The 22,185-nt window shown below is 43.4% G+C and overlaps 1 protein-coding gene across 5 annotated transcripts in view; it reads left to right on the top strand.

The window, feature by feature from the left end:
• The window catches only part of LOC128689091 (E3 ubiquitin-protein ligase TRIM9), a 356,345-nt gene that overhangs the window by 294,131 nt on the left and 40,029 nt on the right, over positions 1-22,185 (top strand). For 3 of the 5 annotated variants that reach the window (XM_070085428.1, XM_070085436.1, XM_070085457.1), the window contains exon 2: positions 8,712-8,828. The exons of the other annotated variants lie outside the window; for them this stretch is intronic. In XM_070085428.1, the coding sequence (XP_069941529.1) occupies positions 8,712-8,828 (117 nt within the window). The remainder of the gene's footprint in view (positions 1-8,711; positions 8,829-22,185) is intronic. 5 annotated transcript variants of the gene reach the window in all.

A 22,185-nucleotide genomic window follows, 5' to 3' on the forward strand; every position in this document is an offset into this window, starting at 1 on the left:
CTTTTACTTTGCAGGAATCACTGTCAACTAGGACGTTATCACCATCTGGAACACTAGGAACAACAACAGACACTCTAGTGAGAGCACTAGCCGCAACAGAGACGTCTTTCTGCAGACGGCATGTGACATCAACAAGAGATGGCATTACTAGTTGCAAGTAATTGTTTTCCGACAAGGCGTCCCCTATGGAGAAACTACTACTCGAACTAGCAGGCATTGCAGGGATAGGTTGAGCACTCAAGGCAATCTGAGCGTCCTCGGACACTTGAGGCATCGGACTATCCTGCAATTCTGAAGGTATAGGTGGAACACTGATGGGAGTGACAGAATTACCAGTGCCTGACCGCTTGGGTACGCTACTGGAGAATGCATTAGCTTGTAAGGACTTAATCCGTACATCATACTCTGCAGCAGTATAACAGATTTCGGATCCAAGCTGGTAACCCCAGAATGGAACGATCAAGTCGTCAATTTGTGCATGCCATCGATAAGGGTCGAGCACAATGCGTAAGTCTCGCATGGAAGCAAATCCCAGTAGAAGGTCACCAGGGAAAGTAATCTGGTCGACAACAAAGAAGGAAACAGTGAAGTCTCTACCTTGGATAGAAAAGGTTAGGGAAGTCCTACCTCGGACACGCAGGTGAGAACCAGATACTCCACTAAGGGAGGACACAGGAGTCGGTTCTACGAGAAGGACATGTCGTAACTTCTTATCCTTAAACAAACTAGACCTAATAATATTGATTTGCGCACCAGAGTCCATGAACAATTGAACGGGCGCATTATAAACAGATGCTTGCACTATAGGGCCTATGGTTGCATTGGAAGTTATGTGCAAACAAAAAGGTGGATTGTCATCAGAAAAGACTTGTTCTACTCCATCCCCAAAATCATCTATGTCAGAAACATGTGAAGCAACATCATCAGCAGGGTTGTCATTCTCGAGACTGCTTAAGGCTTCAAAGGAATTGTGAACGGGGATGGTGTACTCATTATCACCTACTGTCACCATGGGACGGTTTGACTGGGGCGCTCGAATTCCCCCGAATTGGAAGAACGAGCCTGGTTCTGGTTAGTTTGAGAATTGAATGAATGAGCCTGGTTCTGGTTATTTTGAGAACCACGAGATCTGTTTCCTCTACGGGTTCTGCGGTTGGAACGACCACGGAAAGACCTAGAGTACTGAAGGTTATAGAGAGCATTGCACTCAGATGTGTCATGTCCATGTATTCTATGATAAGTACAGTAGGGAAGATCTGAGTACTCATCATCAGTACGACGTCTCTTAGGGTAACTATCAGGACAATTAATTGCAATATGGCCACGGAAACCACAGTTGTAACAATTCCGCCAACTATGGTTACTGAATGTACTATGAATACTACGAGGTGTATAACGACTCTGTACACTGGTTCTTGGTGATCTCTGAGATGGTTGACGACTACGATTTGTCTCTGTGGCGCAAACAAGAGGTGGTGCAGACTGAGGCATATGTGTGACATTACTTTTAATACAGGGGAAAGTACCCTGGGGGCACAAGGAACGTACATGATTTAAAGCTGTAAGTGGTTCCATCGTTACAGTTGGAGGATGAGCCTCATAAGCACACACAGAAGCAGGCGGCATTAGTTCTTTAATTGCTCCAAAAGCTGCTATTTTAGCAAGTGATTCTGTAAATGGTTTAGCCTCTTCAGGGAGAAAAGATGATGATTGGACAGCATTGATAAATGATGATAAAAGTTTGTCTAATCTAACAGCAAATGCACTCAACGATTCAGTACTCATGGGTGTAGCATTCACTAGTTCCCTAAGAACAACATATGGATCAGCTGTTTTTACTGGGACAAGGAAAGAACGAATCAGTTCCTCATATTGTGACCACTTAGTAAGATTCCTGAAGTCTCGCATATCAAGGAGATCAACAACGTGAACAGCAGCAGGAGATCGATAAAGAGCTTCTTTAGCAATTCTGATAAGGCTTTCCTCTGAAGGAGGACCTTCAACTAGAGCATTAGCACGAGAACGAATGGCTGCAAACCATGCTTCAAGACTATGTACATGGCCATTGAATAAAGGTAACGCATCAAGGGAATCACGAGTATAACTATAATATCTCGGTGTCTGGGTCGGTCTGTCAGTCGGTAAGGAACTGTGAGGACTGATGACAGGACCAGCAGTAGCCTGAGAGGTCTGAGTGTCGACATTCACTAAAGTATCACTTGACGGTATGTGAGACATAATGGCAAAGTAACACGAGAACAAATAAGGCAAAAATAATGAACAATAAAAATGATATAAAATTCTAGAATTGAAATGAAAAGATATACAACTAATTGTGCAGAATAATGTCTAAATACACTGCAAGAGGAAGGAAAACTCAATTTAAAGGACTATTGACCAAGAGAAAAAAAAAAATTTACATTGAAATATACAAGTAAAAATATTACTGGAGACTGAATTAAATTCAAAATGAGCTGTCTTTACTCTTGCTAATAAAGAAATTAATTAATTAAATTTTTAAATCAATGTGAAAGTATAAAATAAAATTATTAAATTGTTAACTGGGAAATTTAAGTATCTTCTAAGAATGCATAGACAAAATTAAAATATAATTCATAAAAATATCAATAGAAGAAAATAATTCACTGCTGAACAAGTGCAACAAAATAAAGTGTAGAAATAATCACTGCAGTAATAAAGTGTCACTGGGAAAACTCAGGTTAAATGATAAATTAAAATATGAAGATCAAAAAAAAATAAACTGATTGAACACTTTAACTCTTAATTGTAAATTAGACAAAACAATTTACTCAGAGTAAGGAAAACACTTTACGTTAAAAGTAATTGAAATTGCAACAAGAGTGAATTTGTTCAAGAATTATAAAAAAATAAAACACAGGAACAAAACAGGGAATATAACACTTACAGTGGTGGGGCACACAACAGTATTAGTTTATTCTTACAACAAAATCCTGCTGTGACTGATACAACAAAATCTTGCTGTGATTGATACGACAAAAATTTGCTGGCAAAAATAATGGTACACAGTCTGCGAAAAAATTAGAGGAATGAGACACCGCTGGCATACGAAAAAAAAGACACACATAGAAATAAATGGAAAGTTTGGTATACTGGGGTGAATATCACTGCATGAAATACAATGACACAACGCTGAAAGAATACAATAAAAAAAAATGAATCACTTCACACAGAGTGACTGACTGGTACACTACACAATAATACTTACTACAGACAGGAGTAGCATAAAGAAAAAAACACAGAATAAAAAATATAAGATAAGTGAAAACACTGAAAAATATTCTAAAAATAATGAGTTAACGAAAAACTGAAAACACAAGGTTTAGAGTTCACAAGAAATTTACTATAAATGTCTCACACACGCAAATGTCTTTAAATGCAAGAAAATTGTCTCAAGAAAATTATCACTGGAGTCTGGAGTAGTAGACGGGCGATTACTGGTGATGGGGGGGGTGGTAGGGTGTCCCGCGCGGTGATACTGACGCCTCCTACATTCACTGTTGTCGGAAGAAATGCGCATTCACGGGGAACTCACATAATTGGGTTTTCGTTGGCGCCAGCTACAATCTCTTGACCAATTATGTGAGCCAAAACAGTACTAGGACCCGGTACAAGGGTGCAAACAACCACAGGTAGATGGGTGGATGGCTGGTGGTGGTGGTGGTGGTGGAGAGTGGTGGGTGGACGCCGGGGCTCTGCCGCGCACCCCGGGTGGTGGGAGAGAGTGGTGGGGGGGACGGTGAGGCTGCCGCGCACCCCACTCACCCACGAAGATGGCTTAACCCACTCTATGCCACAGGAATGGTGAAAACCACTCTTAGCATCCAACAGGGAGCACAAAGCGATATAGACAATACCTCAGAGGAACTTGGCTTACTTCTTACTGCGTGGCTTACTTCTCTCTCTCAGCTGGGTTAGAAGCTGGGTTGGCTGACTGGCTTACCCCACGAGAATGGCTGACTGGAAGACGTGTAACGATGCACAAAGCACGGAGGAGCAGTTGGATGACAGGAGACAGGCTGGATGATAGGCTGACTGGCGTTCACTTCCACAGTCTGGCTTACTGACTGGCTTAATTGCAAAATCCGGGTCAACCCCTCGGAGATTGAAGCAATTAGCACACGAACTAAGCCAGGAAGCTTGAAACGGCTGCAACAGGCTTGCAGGATGAAAGCTGTGAGGGGAGTCAGGCTGCTGGTGGCTGGAGGTGCGCGAGGGTAGTAGCTGGTGGCTGGAGGTTCACCTTTGACCCTGGCGCTACTCACACAAACAGCCTTCTAACGCCTTGAATTACCCTTAAAAACGTAAATCCACGCTCCACACCGCTGTACACCATTTATCATGTGGGAGTTCGATACGTGGATTAGGGAAGAAATACTCACGTAGGCTGTTATTACGTATAATTGCTGTTATGTGGACAGAGCCCTTGCCAGCCGTACCTATCTCCTTGGTTACACTCGTAATACTGACTAGCCGGCTGCAGTACCCTATGTGAGGGGGCCTTTGAATACTGCTGAGGTCAGCACAATATGAAAGACCGTGACTCAGGCAGAGACGGTTGGTCGTTGAGTCAACGGACGATTACTGTACTGGTAACTGGTTACTACTACTGAGACTGGTAACTGGTTACTACTACTGAGACACTGACAGTGATCCAGTTTCCTCTTGAAAACTTCTACATTGTTTCGGCAATATTTTTGATACCTACATGTAGCAAGTCGAAGAACCATGGGCCCCGCATGTTGATGCAATGTTCTCTAATTGCTCCCACGGCACCCCTGCTTTTCACTGGGTGTATTTTACCCTTCCCTTTCCTAGCTCTCACTCAAGTACGTTATTATGATAGTGTGTAGATTAGGGACTAAACATTCCAGTATCTTGATAAATTAGACACATGTGCAACTCTTGGGTATCTTTATTGGTTACCTTCAGGTTACCTGGAGGTTATTCCGGGGATCAACGCCCCCGCGGCCCGGTCCATGACCAGGCCTCCCGATGGATCAGGGCCTGATCAACTAGGCTGTTACTGCTGGCCGCACGCAGTCCAACGTACGAGCCACAGCCCGGCTGATCCGGCACTGACTTTAGGTATCTGTCCAGCTCTCTCTTGAAGGCAGCCAGGGGTTTATTGGCAGTTCCCCTAATGCTTGATGGGAGGCTGTTGAACAGTTTTGGGCCCCGGACACTTATGGTGTTTTCTCTTAGTGTACCAATGGCGCCCCTACTTTTTATTGGGGGCATTTTGCATCGCCTGCCCAGTCTTTTACTTTCGTAGGGAGTGATTTCGCCACACAGTGGCTTCATCAGTCCATACGTAGGAGAAACTTGAAGAACAGGAGGAGAATGAGGTAATCAGTCCCTCAACCTTGAGTCGATGTGTTCAGTCCATCAATCTTGAATAGAATACGGCATATGAGCGGAGAAGGAGCTTATAAACCGTATGGCAGGAGAGTAGCAGCAGTCATAGGTCGCGTCACATTTGTTCAATGTGGAAGTAGGTCGTGCCCAAGAATTAGTCAAGCGAAGAATTCCTAAGTATTAAGATCCCAAGAAGTTGCAGTGTCTGACAGGTTTGTAGATGAATGGTTCAGACACTGCAACTTCTTGGGATCTTAATACTTAGGAATTCTTCGCTTGCCTAATTCTTGGGCACGACCTACTTCCACTTTGAACAAATTTAACACCACCTATGACTGCTGCACCTCTCCTGCCATACGGTTCTATGCTGCTTCTCCGCTCATATGCCACATTCTATTCAAGATTGATGGACTGAACACATCGACTCAAGGTTGAGGGACTGATTACCTCATTCTCCTCCTGTTCTTCAAGTTTCTCCTACGTATGGACTGATGAAGCCACTGTGTGGCGAAACGTTTCCTCAATAAAGATACCCAAGAGTTGCACATGTGTCTAATTTATCAACATGTCGGTTCTCTGAACCATTCATCTACATTCCAGTATCTTCCTTGTTTATATAATCAGGAATCTCTACCTTCGCTGCAGAGTACACTCCAAGTAGTGTGTGGCGCTCCCAGTACTTTAAATGTTTTATAACCTCTATAAAACAGTAAACAATCTGTTTTAAGGGGCGCGTCAGTTCCCCTGTCTTCTAATATGTTATTTTCCCCCTATAATCTACCTTGTCCATAATTACTATTGCATTTGCTTAGCTTTCGTAAGGTGAAGTCCAGGATCTTTCCTTAATTCATGGTATAACTTAAGAGATCTTTGAGGACAATTGTGTTGTAGAGGTCTGAGCAGACCTCTGCAACACAACTGTCATCAAAGATCTGTTAAGTTGTACCATGAATTAAGGAAAGATCCTGGACTTCACCTTACGAAAGCCAAGCAAATGCAATAGTAATTATGGACAAGGTAGATTATAGTGGAGAAATAAACATGATATTAAAAGACAGGCGCCTCTAGAAGCCCTGTTATATCTTCAGCCATGAATGAGGCAGTCAGCATCGAACAATTTTCCAGGTGAGAGAATACAAGTAATTTGAACGGAGTTACCATGGCCAGAGCAGCGTCTGCCCTACTTCAGGTGCCTGGAGAAGCCAGTACCTACCTCAAGTGCCTGGGAAAGCCAGCACCTACGCCAGGTATCTGGAGAAGCCAGTACCTACCTCAGGTGCCTGGGGAAGCCAGCACCTACGCCAGGTACCTGGAGAAGCCAGTACCTACCTCAGGTGCCTGGGGAAGCCAGCACCTACGCCAGGTACCTGGGGAAGCCAGCACCTGCCTCAGGTGCCTGGGGAACCCAGCACCTATGCCGGGTACCTGGAGTAGCTGGTAACTCATTACAACTCTCTAATTACATAATTAATTTCAACGTCTCCGGCTTTAATTGGTTTTATGGGCGGCCATTTTCCTTTACCTTGAACTAATGAAGTGTTATTTGTTCCTCTTAACCAGTCACAAGCCTATCTCTCTCCTCTGCACCAATCACAAGCCTGTCTCTCTCCTCTGCACCAATCACAAGCCTGTCTCTCTCCTCTGCACCAATCACAAGCCTCTCTCCTCTGCACCAATCACAAGCCTATCTCTCTCCTCTGCACCAATCACAAGCCTGTCTCTCTCCTCTGCACCAATCACAAGTTTGTCTCTCACCTCTGCACCAGTCACAAGCCAATCTCTCTCCTCTGCACCAATCACAAGCCTATCTCTCTCGTCTTCACCAATCACAAGCCTGTCTCTCTCCTCTGCACCAATCACAAGCCTGTCTCTCTCCTCTGCACCAATCACAAGCCTATCTCTCTCCTCTGCACCAATCACAAGCCTATCTCTCTCCTCTGCACCAATCACAAGCCTGTCTCTCTCCTCTGCACCAATCACAAGTTTGTCTCTCACCTCTGCACAATCACAAGCCTGTCTCTCTCCTCTGCACCAATCACAAGTCTATCTCCTCTGCACCAATCACAAGCCTGTCTCTCTCCTCTGCATCAATCACAAGTTTGTCTCTCACCTCTGCACCAGTCACAAGCCAGTCTCTCTCCTCTGCACCAATCACAAGCCTATCTCTCTCGTCTTCACCAATCACAAGCCTGTCTCTCTCCTCTGCACCAATCACAAGCCTATCACTCACCTCTGCACCAATCACAAGCTACCCAGGATAAATATGGATAACCAGGGTAAACCAGGATAAAGAAGGATAACCAGAGTACACAAAGATATCCCTTCCACCCCTCACTATCCCTAAAAAAAAGGCTCATCCTTAAATACGTACTTGAGGAATATAAATATTAGTAATAATATAATCAGGATTTAAAATTAAGTAAACTGTTTACTCTGGTGTTTACCAAATAATCTAGAATTATATTTTAATAATCTTAAAACTCTTATTGATGGATTCAACTCCTGGGGAATTATATTATTACATACTAGGCTTGGGCTGGTGGGTGACTTGGACCTGCCTCTCATGGGCCAGTAGGCCTGCTGCAGTGTTCTTTCTTTCTTATGTTCTTATAAATAACCGACACATAGCAGACTGAATGTGACGACGTTTTGGTACGACTTGGACCATTAACTAGTGTGACAAAGGCGCGAAGGGAAGGGAGCTAGTATACACGAGAGGAGAGACGGGGACGGGAGTGGTAGAACGGGAGGGAATAACAGTAGTGCAACAGTGATGGAGGTGGTAATAAGAAAGTCGTGGTGGTATTGAAAACAAGGGAGGAGAGAGTGTAATGTTTAAGAAGAAATAGCATATTCATACTAATATGTTAGGTTATTACTTGAGCAAGAGCGAGTTTACAGGGTAATGTTAAGGTATGCTCGACAGACTGGAATGTTACTTAGAGAATAAAATAAGAGTTGAGCGTACACTAACGGGTCACACCTGCAGCCCTCACATAGAGCTTTCAGCTCTGTCTTCAACTAAGGCTCCTTTCTAAACCCTCATTACTCGAGCTTGTAAGTCCAGCTTACCCTCATCGTTCAGGTCTTCTCACTGGAGCTCTAACATGCGTTCCTTCATAGAGCTGAGATCCCCAGACTAGAACCAAGATGTGAATATTAGCAGGCTAAGACTCCTCTATCTTTACACTCATGATCACACACACTGTTACTGCCGTTGTATGTTCGTATGAAAGGTAGTGACTGTTGTATTATTACTGTTGTATTTTTATGTGAGAGGTAGTAATAAATGCTGATACATTGGTTATTTTCAGGTGAGCGAGGCTTCAGGTGAAGGTGAGCAGGGAAGGTGGCAGGTGGAGGGTCTTGTAAACAGTCACCTCACCTGCTTAAAGACCACACCTGTGCTGGACACCTTTCTCATGGCTCAGGTGAGTACACACTGATAGCTTGGTAGACACCAACCTCCCAGGAGGGTAGTACCTACCCTCTAGATTTAGAAGGACTACTAGTCTGTCTCGTGGACATGTACAGGGAGAGTCAGTTTATCAAGACTCTACTTATAGTCATCATTAACTTTACTTTCCACTGTGATTCACAGTAGTTTTAATGTTGTAGTGTTTAATTCAGTTGTAGAGGTGTGGGAGCGGGTCGCTAGGGCCATGATCCTTGCAACCATGTGATCTAGCTGTCACAGGATACCTTTGCTACACCAGTTTGCAGACCAGCTGTCTGCTTCAGTAGTTTGTACACCAGCTGTCTGCTTCAGCAGGTGGTAGAGCAACCCCCTGATGCAGTACGATATCAAATGGATTTTTCTTACAGATCAGGAAAATGCAGTCTAGCCATCCCTGGTGTTCCTGTTTTCCTTCTGTTACTATTTAAGAACCCTGAAGGGGTTCAACTCCCTTAAAACTGGTTCTCTCTTGTCTGATTCTTTCCTTCCAGTTGTTCTACAAATCCTCTTGTTCCTATTTTATGATACTGTTGATAATATGCTTCCTCGACATTCTCTTGCTTGTATGTTGACGTTACATTCGCTGTTTTCCAACTGTTTTCACATTTTTGTCTTGTCTGATCGTGTGTGTGAGGGACGAGCGGCGTCTCTGACGCTGCCTGGCTGTGTTTACAAGTTCTTTCACAGGCTCCGTTTCGCCTCTTATTGAAAATCGGTATTTTGTTTGCGTCCACCACGACCTGATCAGCCTCACTCCATTTTTCAAATACTCTAAGAATAATGAAATATATACTCGCTTACATCATGTGAATCATCCGAATCTTCAGCGTCCCACCGGCACCTTGTTCCTGGTCCCCGCTTCTCTGTTAACGATGTTCACCCTCATAGATTTGTATATATCGTGATTATCTCCTGTGATAGTTCCCTTCTCCTCATCCGAGGTCGTCAGGTTAAGTTGTTTTTAAAGCTGTTTCTCGTATTTCATTTCTCTCGGGGTCTGGAATAAATCTCGTTGCTAACTTTTGGATCTGTTCTGCTTTTTGCGTGAGAGTAATTATGTGAGGGCTCCACGATGAAGCCGCATACTCGATAAGTAGCTTCACGTACGTCGACTTTAGTGCCTTGAAGAATTCTTTGTTTAGTTCCTGAATGCTGTTTTGATATTTGCTCGTCACAGACATGCTGCTGAGGTTACACCGTTCATGTGCAGCTCTGGTAATACCTCTGCCATGACGCCACCTCCCAGGTTTTAACCTTTATTTGTTAACTGGACGTTCATCCCTGCCTCCCTATGCTGTGCTCCATCTCCTGTCTACCTTCTCTTTAACTTCTTTTCAGGAGGGACTTGGGGAGATCGTTAATGTAAATTAGGACCAATAGTGACCTTAACAGTGATTCCCGAAGGAGGTCACTCCTTAAAAACTCCCATACTAATACATCTTCCATCACTCTATCTCATGCCTTTCATACACTCTCATCCACTTTATTACGATTCCTTTTACTTTTGTTTGTTTTTTTCTGTTTGGTGGATTACTATGTGATGGAATACAGTGCACACAGCCCCCTCCCCCTGTCTTTCCCGTCGTACCTCCATCCCAACACTTGAAGGTTGGTGAGACAGAATCCCGTCCTTCAGTCCGTGATGGTTTTATAAGGTAAATGCTTTCACGAGTCCTCATCATACTGCGTAACTTCAGTTTGTGTACATGTCTCTTGATATTGTTCTGCTATCCTGTCCTTATGTCATGTACCTAGTTAATACACGCTAATTCTTTGTCTTGCGAGAAGTAGATAGTTCTTCTCAGCAGACAGAAGAACTATGTACTTCTCTCTAGACAAACAACTAGCTTGTATTAACTAGGTACACGACACAAGAACAGAACAGCAGATCAATATCACTGACATGTACACAGACTAAAGTTATGGAGTATGATGAGGACTCGTGGAAAGCATTTACCGTATAAAACCAATGCGAATGATGGGATTTTCTTATGAAGACCTTTCGTTCACTGGGGACTTATCAGTCAAGGCCTCGGTGCGCACAACGTCTTCATGTGCTGTTTCTAAATTCTACCATTATACGTATTACCAAGTCCTTTATTATCTGTTCTTTTTTTCATGTACTCTTATGTATTGCCTCGTGTGTGTGTGTGTTTGTGTGAGTACTCGCCTGTTTATAGTCACCTATTTGTGGTTGCAAAGGTCGAGTCATTGCTTCTGGCCCCACCTCTTCACTGGTTGCTACTGGGTCCTCTCTCTCCCTGCTCCATGAGCTTTATCAAACCTCGTCTTAAAACTATGTATGGATCCTGCCTCCACTACGTCATTTGCCAGACTATTCCACTTCCTGACAACTCTATGACTAAAGAAATACTTCCTAACATCCCTTTGACGCATCTGAGTCTTCAACTTCCATTTGTGACCGCTTGTTTCTGTGTCCCATCTCTGGGACATCCTGTCTCTGTCCACCCTGTCAATTCCTCGTAGTATTTTGTATGTCGTTATCATGCGTGTGTGTGTGTGTGTGTGTGTGTCCCCTAGTTCGTGTACGGTTACAGTGTTGGTCTGTGTGATGGGTGGTGGTGGTGGTGGTAGTGGTAGTGACTGATAGCTGGCTGTGTTGAGCACTCAGTGGAACCTTTTACCCCACGTCTTGCCCATGCCTTACCCCCTTACCGCTTGTGTCACTTCTCAACCTCCAACCTGCAGTGTTTGTGCTTGTTCAGATATTCAGCTGAGCTGCCCTAGATGCAGCAGCTGCAGCAGAAGCAGAGTCAACAACAGCAGAGTGCCAAAGGGCAAAGACAGACAGGGGACTGTATCAAAGTACAGTGGTACCAACACACTTACATGGGTACGGAGCATGGGTTTTGAACTTTGTAGCGAGGAGGAGGCTGGAGGCAGTGGAGATGTCGTGTCTGAGGGCAATGTGTGACGTGAATATTATGTAGAGAATTCGTAGTTTGGAAAGTAGAAGGAGGTGTGGGGTTATTGAAAGTATTATCCAGAGAGCTGAAGAAGGGTTGTTGAGGTGGTTTGGACCTTTATAGAGGCTGGAGCAAAATAAGAAGACTTAGAAGGTTTATAAATCAGTAATGGAGGGAAGGTTGTGTAGGATGTCGTCGTAAGAAACGTTGGAGGGAGGGGTAAAGGACGTTTTGTATGCGAGGGGCTTGGACATCCAACAGGCATGTGTGAGCGTGTTAAAAAAACCAAACGATACCAAGGGTGGGGATAGAACCCGCGGTCAGAGAATCTCAAAACTCCAGACCGTCGCGTTAGCCACTGGACCAGCTAGCCACAATAAGATTCGTCCAACTAGGTATATTTCTACACCATAGGAAGGTTAGCATAGGCACCACTGTGACCACAAATGCAAGTTTTTACAGACGAATCTCCAGCTAGCGTGGTCGTGACGAACTCTAGCTCAAGTCCCCTCAAAGCCGTTAACATGGCTTGCTTCTGCAGTGTTTTAAAATCTGAGGTTGGAGAGTTGAAGGAGGAGGTCTTGCTTCTCCAGGAGGAGATTAGGAGGCTGAAGGTCCACCTCAATGGGCCTGGGAGAGAGTGTGAGGTGGTTGGAGATGTGGGGAATGAGGCTTCTAGCAGTGAGATGCAGTCTGTCTCTCACTGTGAGGAGGCTGTAGGTGGGGAGGTAGCAACGGCTACCAGCAGTGAGGTGCAGTCCAGCACCTGCTACAAGTGGCGAGTTGTTCACAGTAATGGGAGGCGCATCAGAGTAAGGAAAGTTAAGAGTGAAGATCTGAAGGTAGGAAATCGCTTCTCTGTTCTCCAGGATGAATGTACTTCAGTGGCCAGTGAAGGTAAGGGTACTACTGCCCCTGCTAATGAAGGTAAGCGCATTCTTGTGGTTGGTGACTCTCAGGTAAGATATGTTGACCGTGCTTTTTGTAATAGGAATAAGAAGATGAGAGATAGAGTGTGCTTCCCTGGAGCTGGTGTTGGGGACATTGTCAACAGGCTGGATAATATCATGTCAGGTAATGGGAACAAGCCCATTATCTGTCTCAGTGCTGGTGGAAATGATATTGGGAAGGGTAGGAGAGAAGAGCTGCTAGATAAGTACAGGTCAGCTATAGATTTCATTAAGTCTAAGGGAGGGATCCCAATCATATGTAGCATCTTGCCTAGAAGGGGAGTAGGAAATGAATGGTTGTCTAGGGCAATTGGTGTAAATTGCTGGCTAGACAGATACTGCAAGGAACTTGCAATCCCATTCATTGACAACTGGAACAACTTTTATGGCAAACATGATATGTATGCAAGGGATGGGGTACATCTCTCTGGGGCAGGGGTAGTAGCACTTGCAGACTCGATTGAGAAGGCCATTGGTGAAATGCCTATGATTTTAAACTGATGGAAGATAGAGGTATGGGTGTGTGTGGGAAACAAGCAGGTTGCAACACTAGGGTTGGAAACAGTAAATGTATAAAAGGCATTCAGCATGAAGTTATAAATAAAGACAATAGAACAGGTCAGCAAACAAAGGGGGACAGCAGAGGGCAGCAAGGGACTAGCTCCCTTAAGGTTTACTATACTAATAGCAGGAGTGTTAGAAATAAGATAGATGAGCTAAGATTAATTGCAAGTGCAGGAAACATAGATATTATTGCTATAACAGAGACCTGGCTCAATCTGAAAGATAGAGAGATGCCCTCTGAATGTCACATACAAGGCTATAAATTATTCCACACTGACAGGGTCAACAGGAAAGGTGGTGGAGTAGCGATGTATGTCAGAGACAATTTAAATTGTTGTGTTAGACAAGATATTAAATTAGAAGCGTCAGCCACTGAATCTGTTTGGTTACAGCTTCTCGAGGGCCGAGAAAAACTAATTTTGGGTGTGATTTACAGGGCCCCAAATCTTGATAGGGAGTGCAGTAAACTTCTATGGGACGAAATTCGTAAGGCATCTACACACGAAAATGTTGTGCTAATGGGAGATTTCAACTATAGACAGATTGACTGGAGCAATTTGACAGGAAATTTAGAGTCGGGTGACTTTCTTGATACGATCCAGGATTGTTTTTTAAAACAGTTTGTGACAGAGCCAACTAGGGGAAATAACCTCCTTGACTTGGTTCTTGCCAGTAGGGAAACACTAATTAATAATCTTGAGGTTAATGATGAGCTTGGGGAGAGTGATCACAAATCACTCAGTTTTAACATATCATGGAATTCCCCTAATAATGGCAATCAAGTCTCCGTCCCTGACTTTCGCTTGGCTGATTTCACAGGACTGAAAAATTACTTAGGTGGGCTGAACTGGAATGACCTGACTAAGGGTCAGGTAGGTGGTGATGGTTGCCGATATGATGCTTTCCAGGGCATAGTTCTAGCTGCTCAGTCAAATTATGTCCCAAATAGGGAAATCAGATCAAACAAAAATGATCCTAAATGGATGAATAATAGATTAAAATATCTGATTGGTCAAAAGAGAGGCATATATAGGCAAATCAAAAGAGGAGAGGGGCAATTAAGAAATCGATATATTCAGTTAAAGAGAGAAATAAAAAAGGGAATTAGAAAAGCAAAAAGAGATTATGAGGTTAAAGTTGCAAGAGAATCGAAGACTAACCCAAAAGGATTCTTTCAGGTATACAGAAGTAAGATCAGGGACAAGATAGGCCCACTCAAAAGTTCCTCGGGTCAGCTCACTGACAGTGATAAGGAAATGTGTAGAATTTTTAACACATACTTCCTCTCAGTTTTTACACAGGAGGATACCAGCGATATTCCAGTAATGATAAATTATGTAGAACAGGACGATAATAAACTGTGCACTATTAGGGTCACAAGTGACATGGTCCTTAGGCAAATAGATAAATTAAAACCTAACAAATCCCCAGGCCCTGATGAACTGTATGCAAGGGTTCTAAAGGAATGTAAAGAGGAGCTTAGCACACCTTTGGCTAATCTTTTCAACATATCACTACAAACTGGCATGGTGCCAGATAAGTGGAAAATGGCAAATGTGATACCTATTTTCAAAACAGGTGACAGGTCCTTAGCTTCGAACTATAGACCAATAAGCCTAACCTCCATAGTGGGAAAATTTATGGAATCAATAATTGCCGAGGCAGTTCGTAGCCACCTTGAAAAGCATAAATTAATCAACGAATCTCAGCATGGTTTTACAAAGGGGCGTTCCTGCCTTACGAATTTATTAACTTTTTTCACTAAGGTATTTGAGGAGGTAGATCATGGTAATGAATATGATATTGTGTATATGGACTTCAGTAAGGCTTTTGACAGGGTCCCACATCAGAGACTATTGAGGAAAATTAAAGCACATGGAATAGGAGGAGAAATTTTTTCCTGGATAGAGGCATGGTTGACAAATAGGCAGCAGAGAGTTTGCATAAATGGGGAGAAATCAGAGTGGGGAAGTGTCACGAGCGGTGTTCCACAGGGGTCAGTGTTGGGCCCCCTGCTGTTCACAATCTACATAAACGACATAGATGAGGGCATAAAGAGCGACATCGGCAAGTTTGCCGATGACACCAAAATAGGCCGTCGAATTCATTCTGACGAGGACATTCGAGCACTCCAGGAAGATTTGAATAGACTGATGCAGTGGTCGGAGAAGTGGCAGATGCAGTTTAATATAGACAAATGCAAAGTTCTAAATGTTGGACAGGACAATAACCATGCCACATATAAACTAAATAATGTAGATCTTAATATTACGGATTGCGAAAAAGATTTAGGAGTTCTGGTTAGCAGTAATCTGAAACCAAGACAACAGTGCATAAGTGTTCGCAATAAAGCTAATAGAATCCTTGGCTTCATATCAAGAAGCATAAATAATAGGAGTCCTCAGGTTGTTCTTCAACTCTATACATCCTTGGTTAGGCCTCATTTAGATTATGCTGCACAGTTTTGGTCACCGTATTACAGAATGGATATAAATTCTCTGGAAAATGTACAAAGGAGGATGACAAAGATGATCCCATGTATCAGAAACCTTCCCTATGAGGATAGACTAAGGGCCCTGAAACTGCACTCTCTAGAAAGACGTAGAATTAGGGGGGATATGATTGAGGTGTATAAGTGGAAGACAGGAATAAATAAAGGGGATGTAAATAGTGTGCTGAAAATATCTAGCCTAGACAGGACTCGCAGCAATGGTTTTAAGTTGGAAAAATTCAGATTCAGGAAGGATATAGGAAAGTACTGGTTTGGTAATAGAGTTGTGGATGAGTGGAACAAACTCCCAAGTACCGTTATAGAGGCCAGAACGTTGTGTAGCTTTAAAAATAGGTTGGATAAATACATGAGTAGATGTGGGTGGGTGTGAGTTAGACCTGATAGCTTGTGCTAACAGGTCGGTTGCCGTGTTCCTCCCTTAAGTCAATGAGACCTGACCTGTCTAGGTTGGGTGCATTGGCTTAAGCCGGTAGGAGACTTGGACCTGCCTCGCATGGGCCAGTAGGCCTTCTGCAGTGTTCCTTCGTTCTTATGTTCTTATGTTCTTTCAAGACGTTGTATTTTGCAGTTTCTTTTCCCGTAATGAATTTTGCCTCGTTCAGGACAGCTACTTAATGTATTTTGTATTATTTTGTAATTGTGGCATTGGCAGAGTACCGCCACATAGGGCAGAGTGCCGCCACATAGGGCAGAGTGCCGCCACATAGGGCAGAGTGCCGCCACATAGGGCAGATAAGAACTATTAAGAAATTCTAAGGACTATAAAACCAGGAGCACATTCGTACAAATACAATTCTGTAACATTGATTGTCGTCTTTCGTGTTCACGAGAGAGAGAGAGAGAGAGAGAGAGAGAGAGAGAGAGAGAGAGAGAGAGAGAGAGAGAGAGAGAGAGAGAGAGAGAGAGAGAGAAGCTGGGCAATGTATCCAGAGTGCAAGACGTTTAACACACTTCCGTTTCACACCCATGTGGCAGGATATTAGCAGCTCTCTGGATAGTCAGTGACGTGTGTCAAGTAGTCATCACACTGAGGTAGTCAATACTTGAGAGAGTTATCACATCTGAGGTAGTCATCACAGCTGAGTCATCAGAGTGGAGAATCATCACTCCTGAGGTAGTCATCCCAGTTGAGAGTCATCAGAGTGGAGAATCATCACTCCTGAGGTAGTCATCCCAGTTGAGAGTCATCAGAGTGGAGAATCATCACTCCTGAGGTAGTCATCCCAGTTGAGAGTCATCAGAGTGGAGAATCATCACTCCTGAGGTAGTCATCCCAGTTGAGAGTCATCACACCACCAATGATCACCTGCCTGCATTCATTATGTCCTGTCATTATCCACCTTAAGGGAACACTGTATCGACATTCGTGGTCCCAGACTATTCAACATCTTACCAGACGATATCAGAAGCACTGCTGGTACAAGTGTAGACGTCTTCAAGAGGAAACTGCACAAATATCTCCAGTAGGTGCCAGATCAACCAGGTTGTGACGGATATGTGGATCAGCGGGTCGCTGTTTTTCATTTCATTGTTGAATCATTATTTACTTCTCTGTTACTTCCCCACAACCCCTCCCTCAGCTCTTCCCTCCTTCTATACCTTCCCTCCCTCCATCTATACTCTCCTTTCCTCCATCTCTACCCTTCCTCCCTCCAGTTCTACCCTCCATCCTTCCATCAAGTTGTGGAAAGCGAGGATGGTAATTGTCTTCGTTGTAGCGGTAATCTGGAATATCTTTGTTATATTTCGTGTTATATAAGAGGAACCAAGATATATTTAACGATTGTTAGTTTGTCTAAGGGAGAGAGAAAGAATGCTATGCAAAATGCGTAAGTCTATCTTCTGGATACTCGAGAAAGACTTGGCTTTATTCTGAAAGATCACAGAGGCGCTGGCCAACATCCCTGCATCAGATAATGAGTCAGTTATATGTCTGGCCTTGCAAAGACCCGCAAAGATCAAGGACAGTCTTGATGTAGAGCGCTAGAGGGGGACACATGACAGAAACGTCACCATTGGTGTAACCTTTGTCAACATTGGAGGAACCCAGGTTGAAGGTGCACACATCCTGGTTCTCGGTGCCGAAAGTGGTGGTCCTGGTGGGTCTGGAGTTTACCTGGAGAGAGTTCCGGGGGTCAACGCCCCCGCGGCCCGGTCTGTGACCAGGCCTCCTGGTGGATCAGAGCCTGATCAACCAGGCTGATACCGGTGGAGTTTCTGACTCTGGCCCTGTCACCAGTACTGGTATGTTGGTACTGGCGACCATGATGATTCGAGGGTTTGTGCTGATGTTCGTAATAGTGAGGCTGGTGGTAGCACTGATGCTGGTATTGCTGTCATTGTCTGGTTCTAGTATTAATGCTGCTGTCAGTGTTGCCTCTTTCTCTGGTACTGATCCAGAAATTACAGCAGTTGCGAACTCGGAGCCTCGAAACCACAGCCAACTGGAGCCTGAAACGTGGAAATGTTAATGCTTGGGACATTGTGAATACATCCTGGACAGACAAAAAGGGAACTTGCGTATACAACCATCCCAGACAATGTCATCATCTCGTGACCAAAGACACATGCCGCTCCAGGCCCTGCAAACTCTTTCGCCCCCAAGAATCTGCCCTAGTTCAGTAAATGAAGGACAGTGCTCTGCTTTAAACTATTCAGACGAAGACAAGAAGGATACAAGGCGTATAAAGCCTCAGGAACGCCAGTATGGCCATGTAAACTATACCACAACCAGGAGAGATTATTTTTAGTACTTGGAAGCAGAACCCAAAAATGGCAAGAAATGTTAGTAATGTATCACCACCTGGGAGCCATACTGGAGTGGAAACAAAGTCAGTGACAATCTCATCAGAGCCACTGATACTAAGTCCAGCCAACAAGCCCTCCAGCACAGCAACTAGAAGTGTATCATCTTTTGTGTTTGTAGACGTAACAACCTGGTTAATCAGGCCTTGATTTTCTAGGAGGCCTGGTCTGGGACCGAGCCGCGGAGGCATTGACCCCTGGAACCGTTCTTCAGGTATCCCTCGCTCCCTCTGCTCACCGCAGTGTCCTCACAGACTTGCTTGGCTATGAAGACAAGGAGGCTCGCGAGGCTTTGTTATACAATCCAGGAGATTACATTGTAAGTAATTACTGTCTGGGGCGCCTCCACCTGTCCCCGGCCTCCCTGGCTCTACCTCTACCTCCACCCCAACCTCTGAGCCACTCTCCTGCAGCTCCTACTACTGCTGCTGCTGCTGCTGCTTGGCCTCTCAGGCAGGTTAATTGCTGGACCTGCCTCTCATGAATGACCTCTTGCCCTAGTTGTCCTAACAAGCATACAGCTAGATGTGCCTGCAGGGATTGAGTCACAGCTCCTGGTCCCGCCTCTTCATTAAAAACAGTTATACTGATTCCTGGCCTCTAAGACCTTATCTATGTAAGTACCTATTGGGAGTCGATTCCGGGTGTCTCATTGGCCCGGTCCCAGACCAGAGGAGACCTGGCTGTCTACTATCTCATCAACTTGGTTTTTCCACTTACTGACCACACACACTAAAAGTATTCCTTAATTAACGTCCGTGTGGCTCCTCCTCCTCGTTGTTACCTGCCATCTCTCTTCCCAGACTCTCATACTACCTGGCCACTCTCTAGTTCACTCAGTATTTTACACGTTGTGCTCTAGTCTCCGTTGATTCTCATATCTTCTAGAATAGTATACCTTCGATATACCTTTATCCTTACCTTTGCTGTAGGTTTCCCGTACTTATTTCCAGAGTCAGCGTCCCCGCGGCCTGGTCTCACAACTGCCTTGAGCAATATTGCCGTGCTGGCGGCTGCGTGAGAGTGTGGAGGATGATGAGAGAGCCTTCTGCTTCTCTCTCGTGGTCTTTCCTCTCATTATATGTGTAACAGTATCAGAGAAATAGTTTATTTTTCCTAGCAGAGAACCTCTGTATAGTTGTTACTTTAACCTCTTCTCTTATCTTTATTCCTGTGTACTTAACTCTTCCCGTTCTCATTCCTCGCCTCTTCGTCATCTTCCTTTGCTTTCTCCCCCTCCCTCTTCTCTCCTCCTCTTCCTTTACTCCCTGTTTCCCAAGCCTTGCTGCCTCCCCCAGCATGTTCTTCATGCTGAGTGAACACTGACATGCTGAAGGCAGTGTTTCTGCTTGTTAATATTTGATCAAATACCGTCAGGAGTGTGCGGCAGTGGGTCTCTCTCTCTCTCTCTCTCTCTCTCTCTCTCTCTCTCTCTCTCTCTCTCTCTCTCTCTCTCTCTCTCTCTCTCTCTCTCTCTCTTTCTCTCTCTCTCTCTCTCTCTCTCTTTCTGTTTACACATAAGGTTGTCAAGTAGGGGACTCTTGGAACTTGAGAGCTCCTGCACTCGGGAATAATTATGTCAGATACAGTGTCATTTAGAGAAGACAATAAGTCAAGTACAGCAGAGATCAGGAAAATGGCCGAGTGCATCATAAGAACGTGCCGAACAGTGAAGTTCTCACTGCTCAGTATTGTGTTGTTGTCACTGCTGCTCTCAAGACCAGGGTAACAACACAAAATGTACAGAAGTCGTTTACAGCCACCTTATAATCAATACAACATCTGGACCACTGAGCACGTCTGAAAGCACCTGATTAATCTCTCTGAGACGGGGGGAGAGAGAGAGAGAGAGAGAGAGAGAGAGAGAGAGAGAGAGAGAGAGAGAGAGAGAGAGAGAGAGAGAGAGAGAGAAATGCCTGACAATGTACACTTGGAAAATATTCTAGGACCTGTTATCCAGTCTACACACTGCCATGACAACTTAACACTTTAGTAAAGTAAAATAGTATATGTAAGTATGCGTGTATAATGGCTGAGTATGGTTGTATAATGGCTGAGTACGGGTGTATAGTGGCTGTGTATGAGTATAATGACTGTGTATGGGTGTATAATGACTGTATGGGTGTATAATGACTGTATGGGTGTATAATGGTTGCTTTTTGTGTGTATAATAAACCAAATTAAAAGTAGGGAAGCCTTGAGTACAATCAGAGAACATTATATCAACATCCGTGATGAGACTTGAACGTGTAGTCAACAGGTATCAGAAATATTACAGGGAGGAAAAAAAACAGATGTTTCTAAGAGGAAACTGAACAACTATCTCCTAAAAAGTGATCACTCGGACTGTAATGGCTGTGTGTCTGCAGGCCGCTAGCACAAACAACCTGGCTTGTTGGAAACAAGTCACAGGCACGTACGTCTCTTCTCCCACCCACCCTTCCTTATTTCCTTGCTTTCCTTTCTTATTTTCTTCTCTCTACCCTCTTCCTTATTTTTCTCTCCCTATCCTCTACCTTTCTTCTCTCCATCGTTAGGTGTAGACTTCTCTTATCCTTCACCTTTCATCCTTTCTTTCTCCTCTCTCTTCTTTCTTTCCAGTCCTTTTTTCTATCCTTTCTTATTGCTTGCTTGCTTGCCTGGCTAGTCAGGTAAGTCTGGTGGTTATGAGTGCACTGGGGGGAGGGGCGGCGCTCCCTGCAGCCCAGGTCCCACTCTTAATTGTACATCTTCCCTCTCCTGCACACTGTATGTATGTTATATATATATATATATATATATATATATATATATATATATATATATATATATATATATATATATATATATATATATATATGTCGTGCCGAATAGGCAGAACTTGCGATCTTGGCTTAAATAGCAACGCTCATCTTGCCATATAGGACAAGCGAAAATTTGTGTATGCAATAATTTCGCCAAAATCATTCTGAACCTAACGAAAAAAATATATTTCACTGTGTTTGTTTAGTATTAAATTACTATAAACAAATCTAAAATATATTTAGTTGGGTTACGCTAAAATAAATTGTTCTTGTTATAATAAGGTTAGGTAAGTTTTCTAAGATTCTTTTGGTGCAAAATTAAAAATTTTTGCATTAACATTAATGAAAAAAATATATCTTTAAACGTATAAGAGAAAATTTCAGAAAGGACTTAATTTTAAATGAGTTCTTGCTAATTGACCAGTTTTACATATTCGGCACGACATATATATATATATATATATATATACATATATATATACATATATATATATACATATATATATACATATATATATATATATATATATACATATATATATATATATATATATATATATATATATATATATATATATATATATATATATATATATGTTTATGTATGTATATGTGTATTTTTAAATAGCTTAAGAGTAAGCAACATTGTATACACAAGTGTATGAGGAACATTGGTAATACAGAAATACATTATTGTTTAAGAGTTGTTGTTATAAGTGTAAGTGGTAAGTGTTATAGACACCAACAGCACCAACATCAACTATCAAGTATCAAGTAGGTACTTAAGTGG

Source organism: Cherax quadricarinatus, chromosome 1 (assembly GCF_038502225.1).
Source record: "Cherax quadricarinatus isolate ZL_2023a chromosome 1, ASM3850222v1, whole genome shotgun sequence".
NCBI lineage: Eukaryota > Metazoa > Arthropoda > Malacostraca > Decapoda > Parastacidae > Cherax > Cherax quadricarinatus.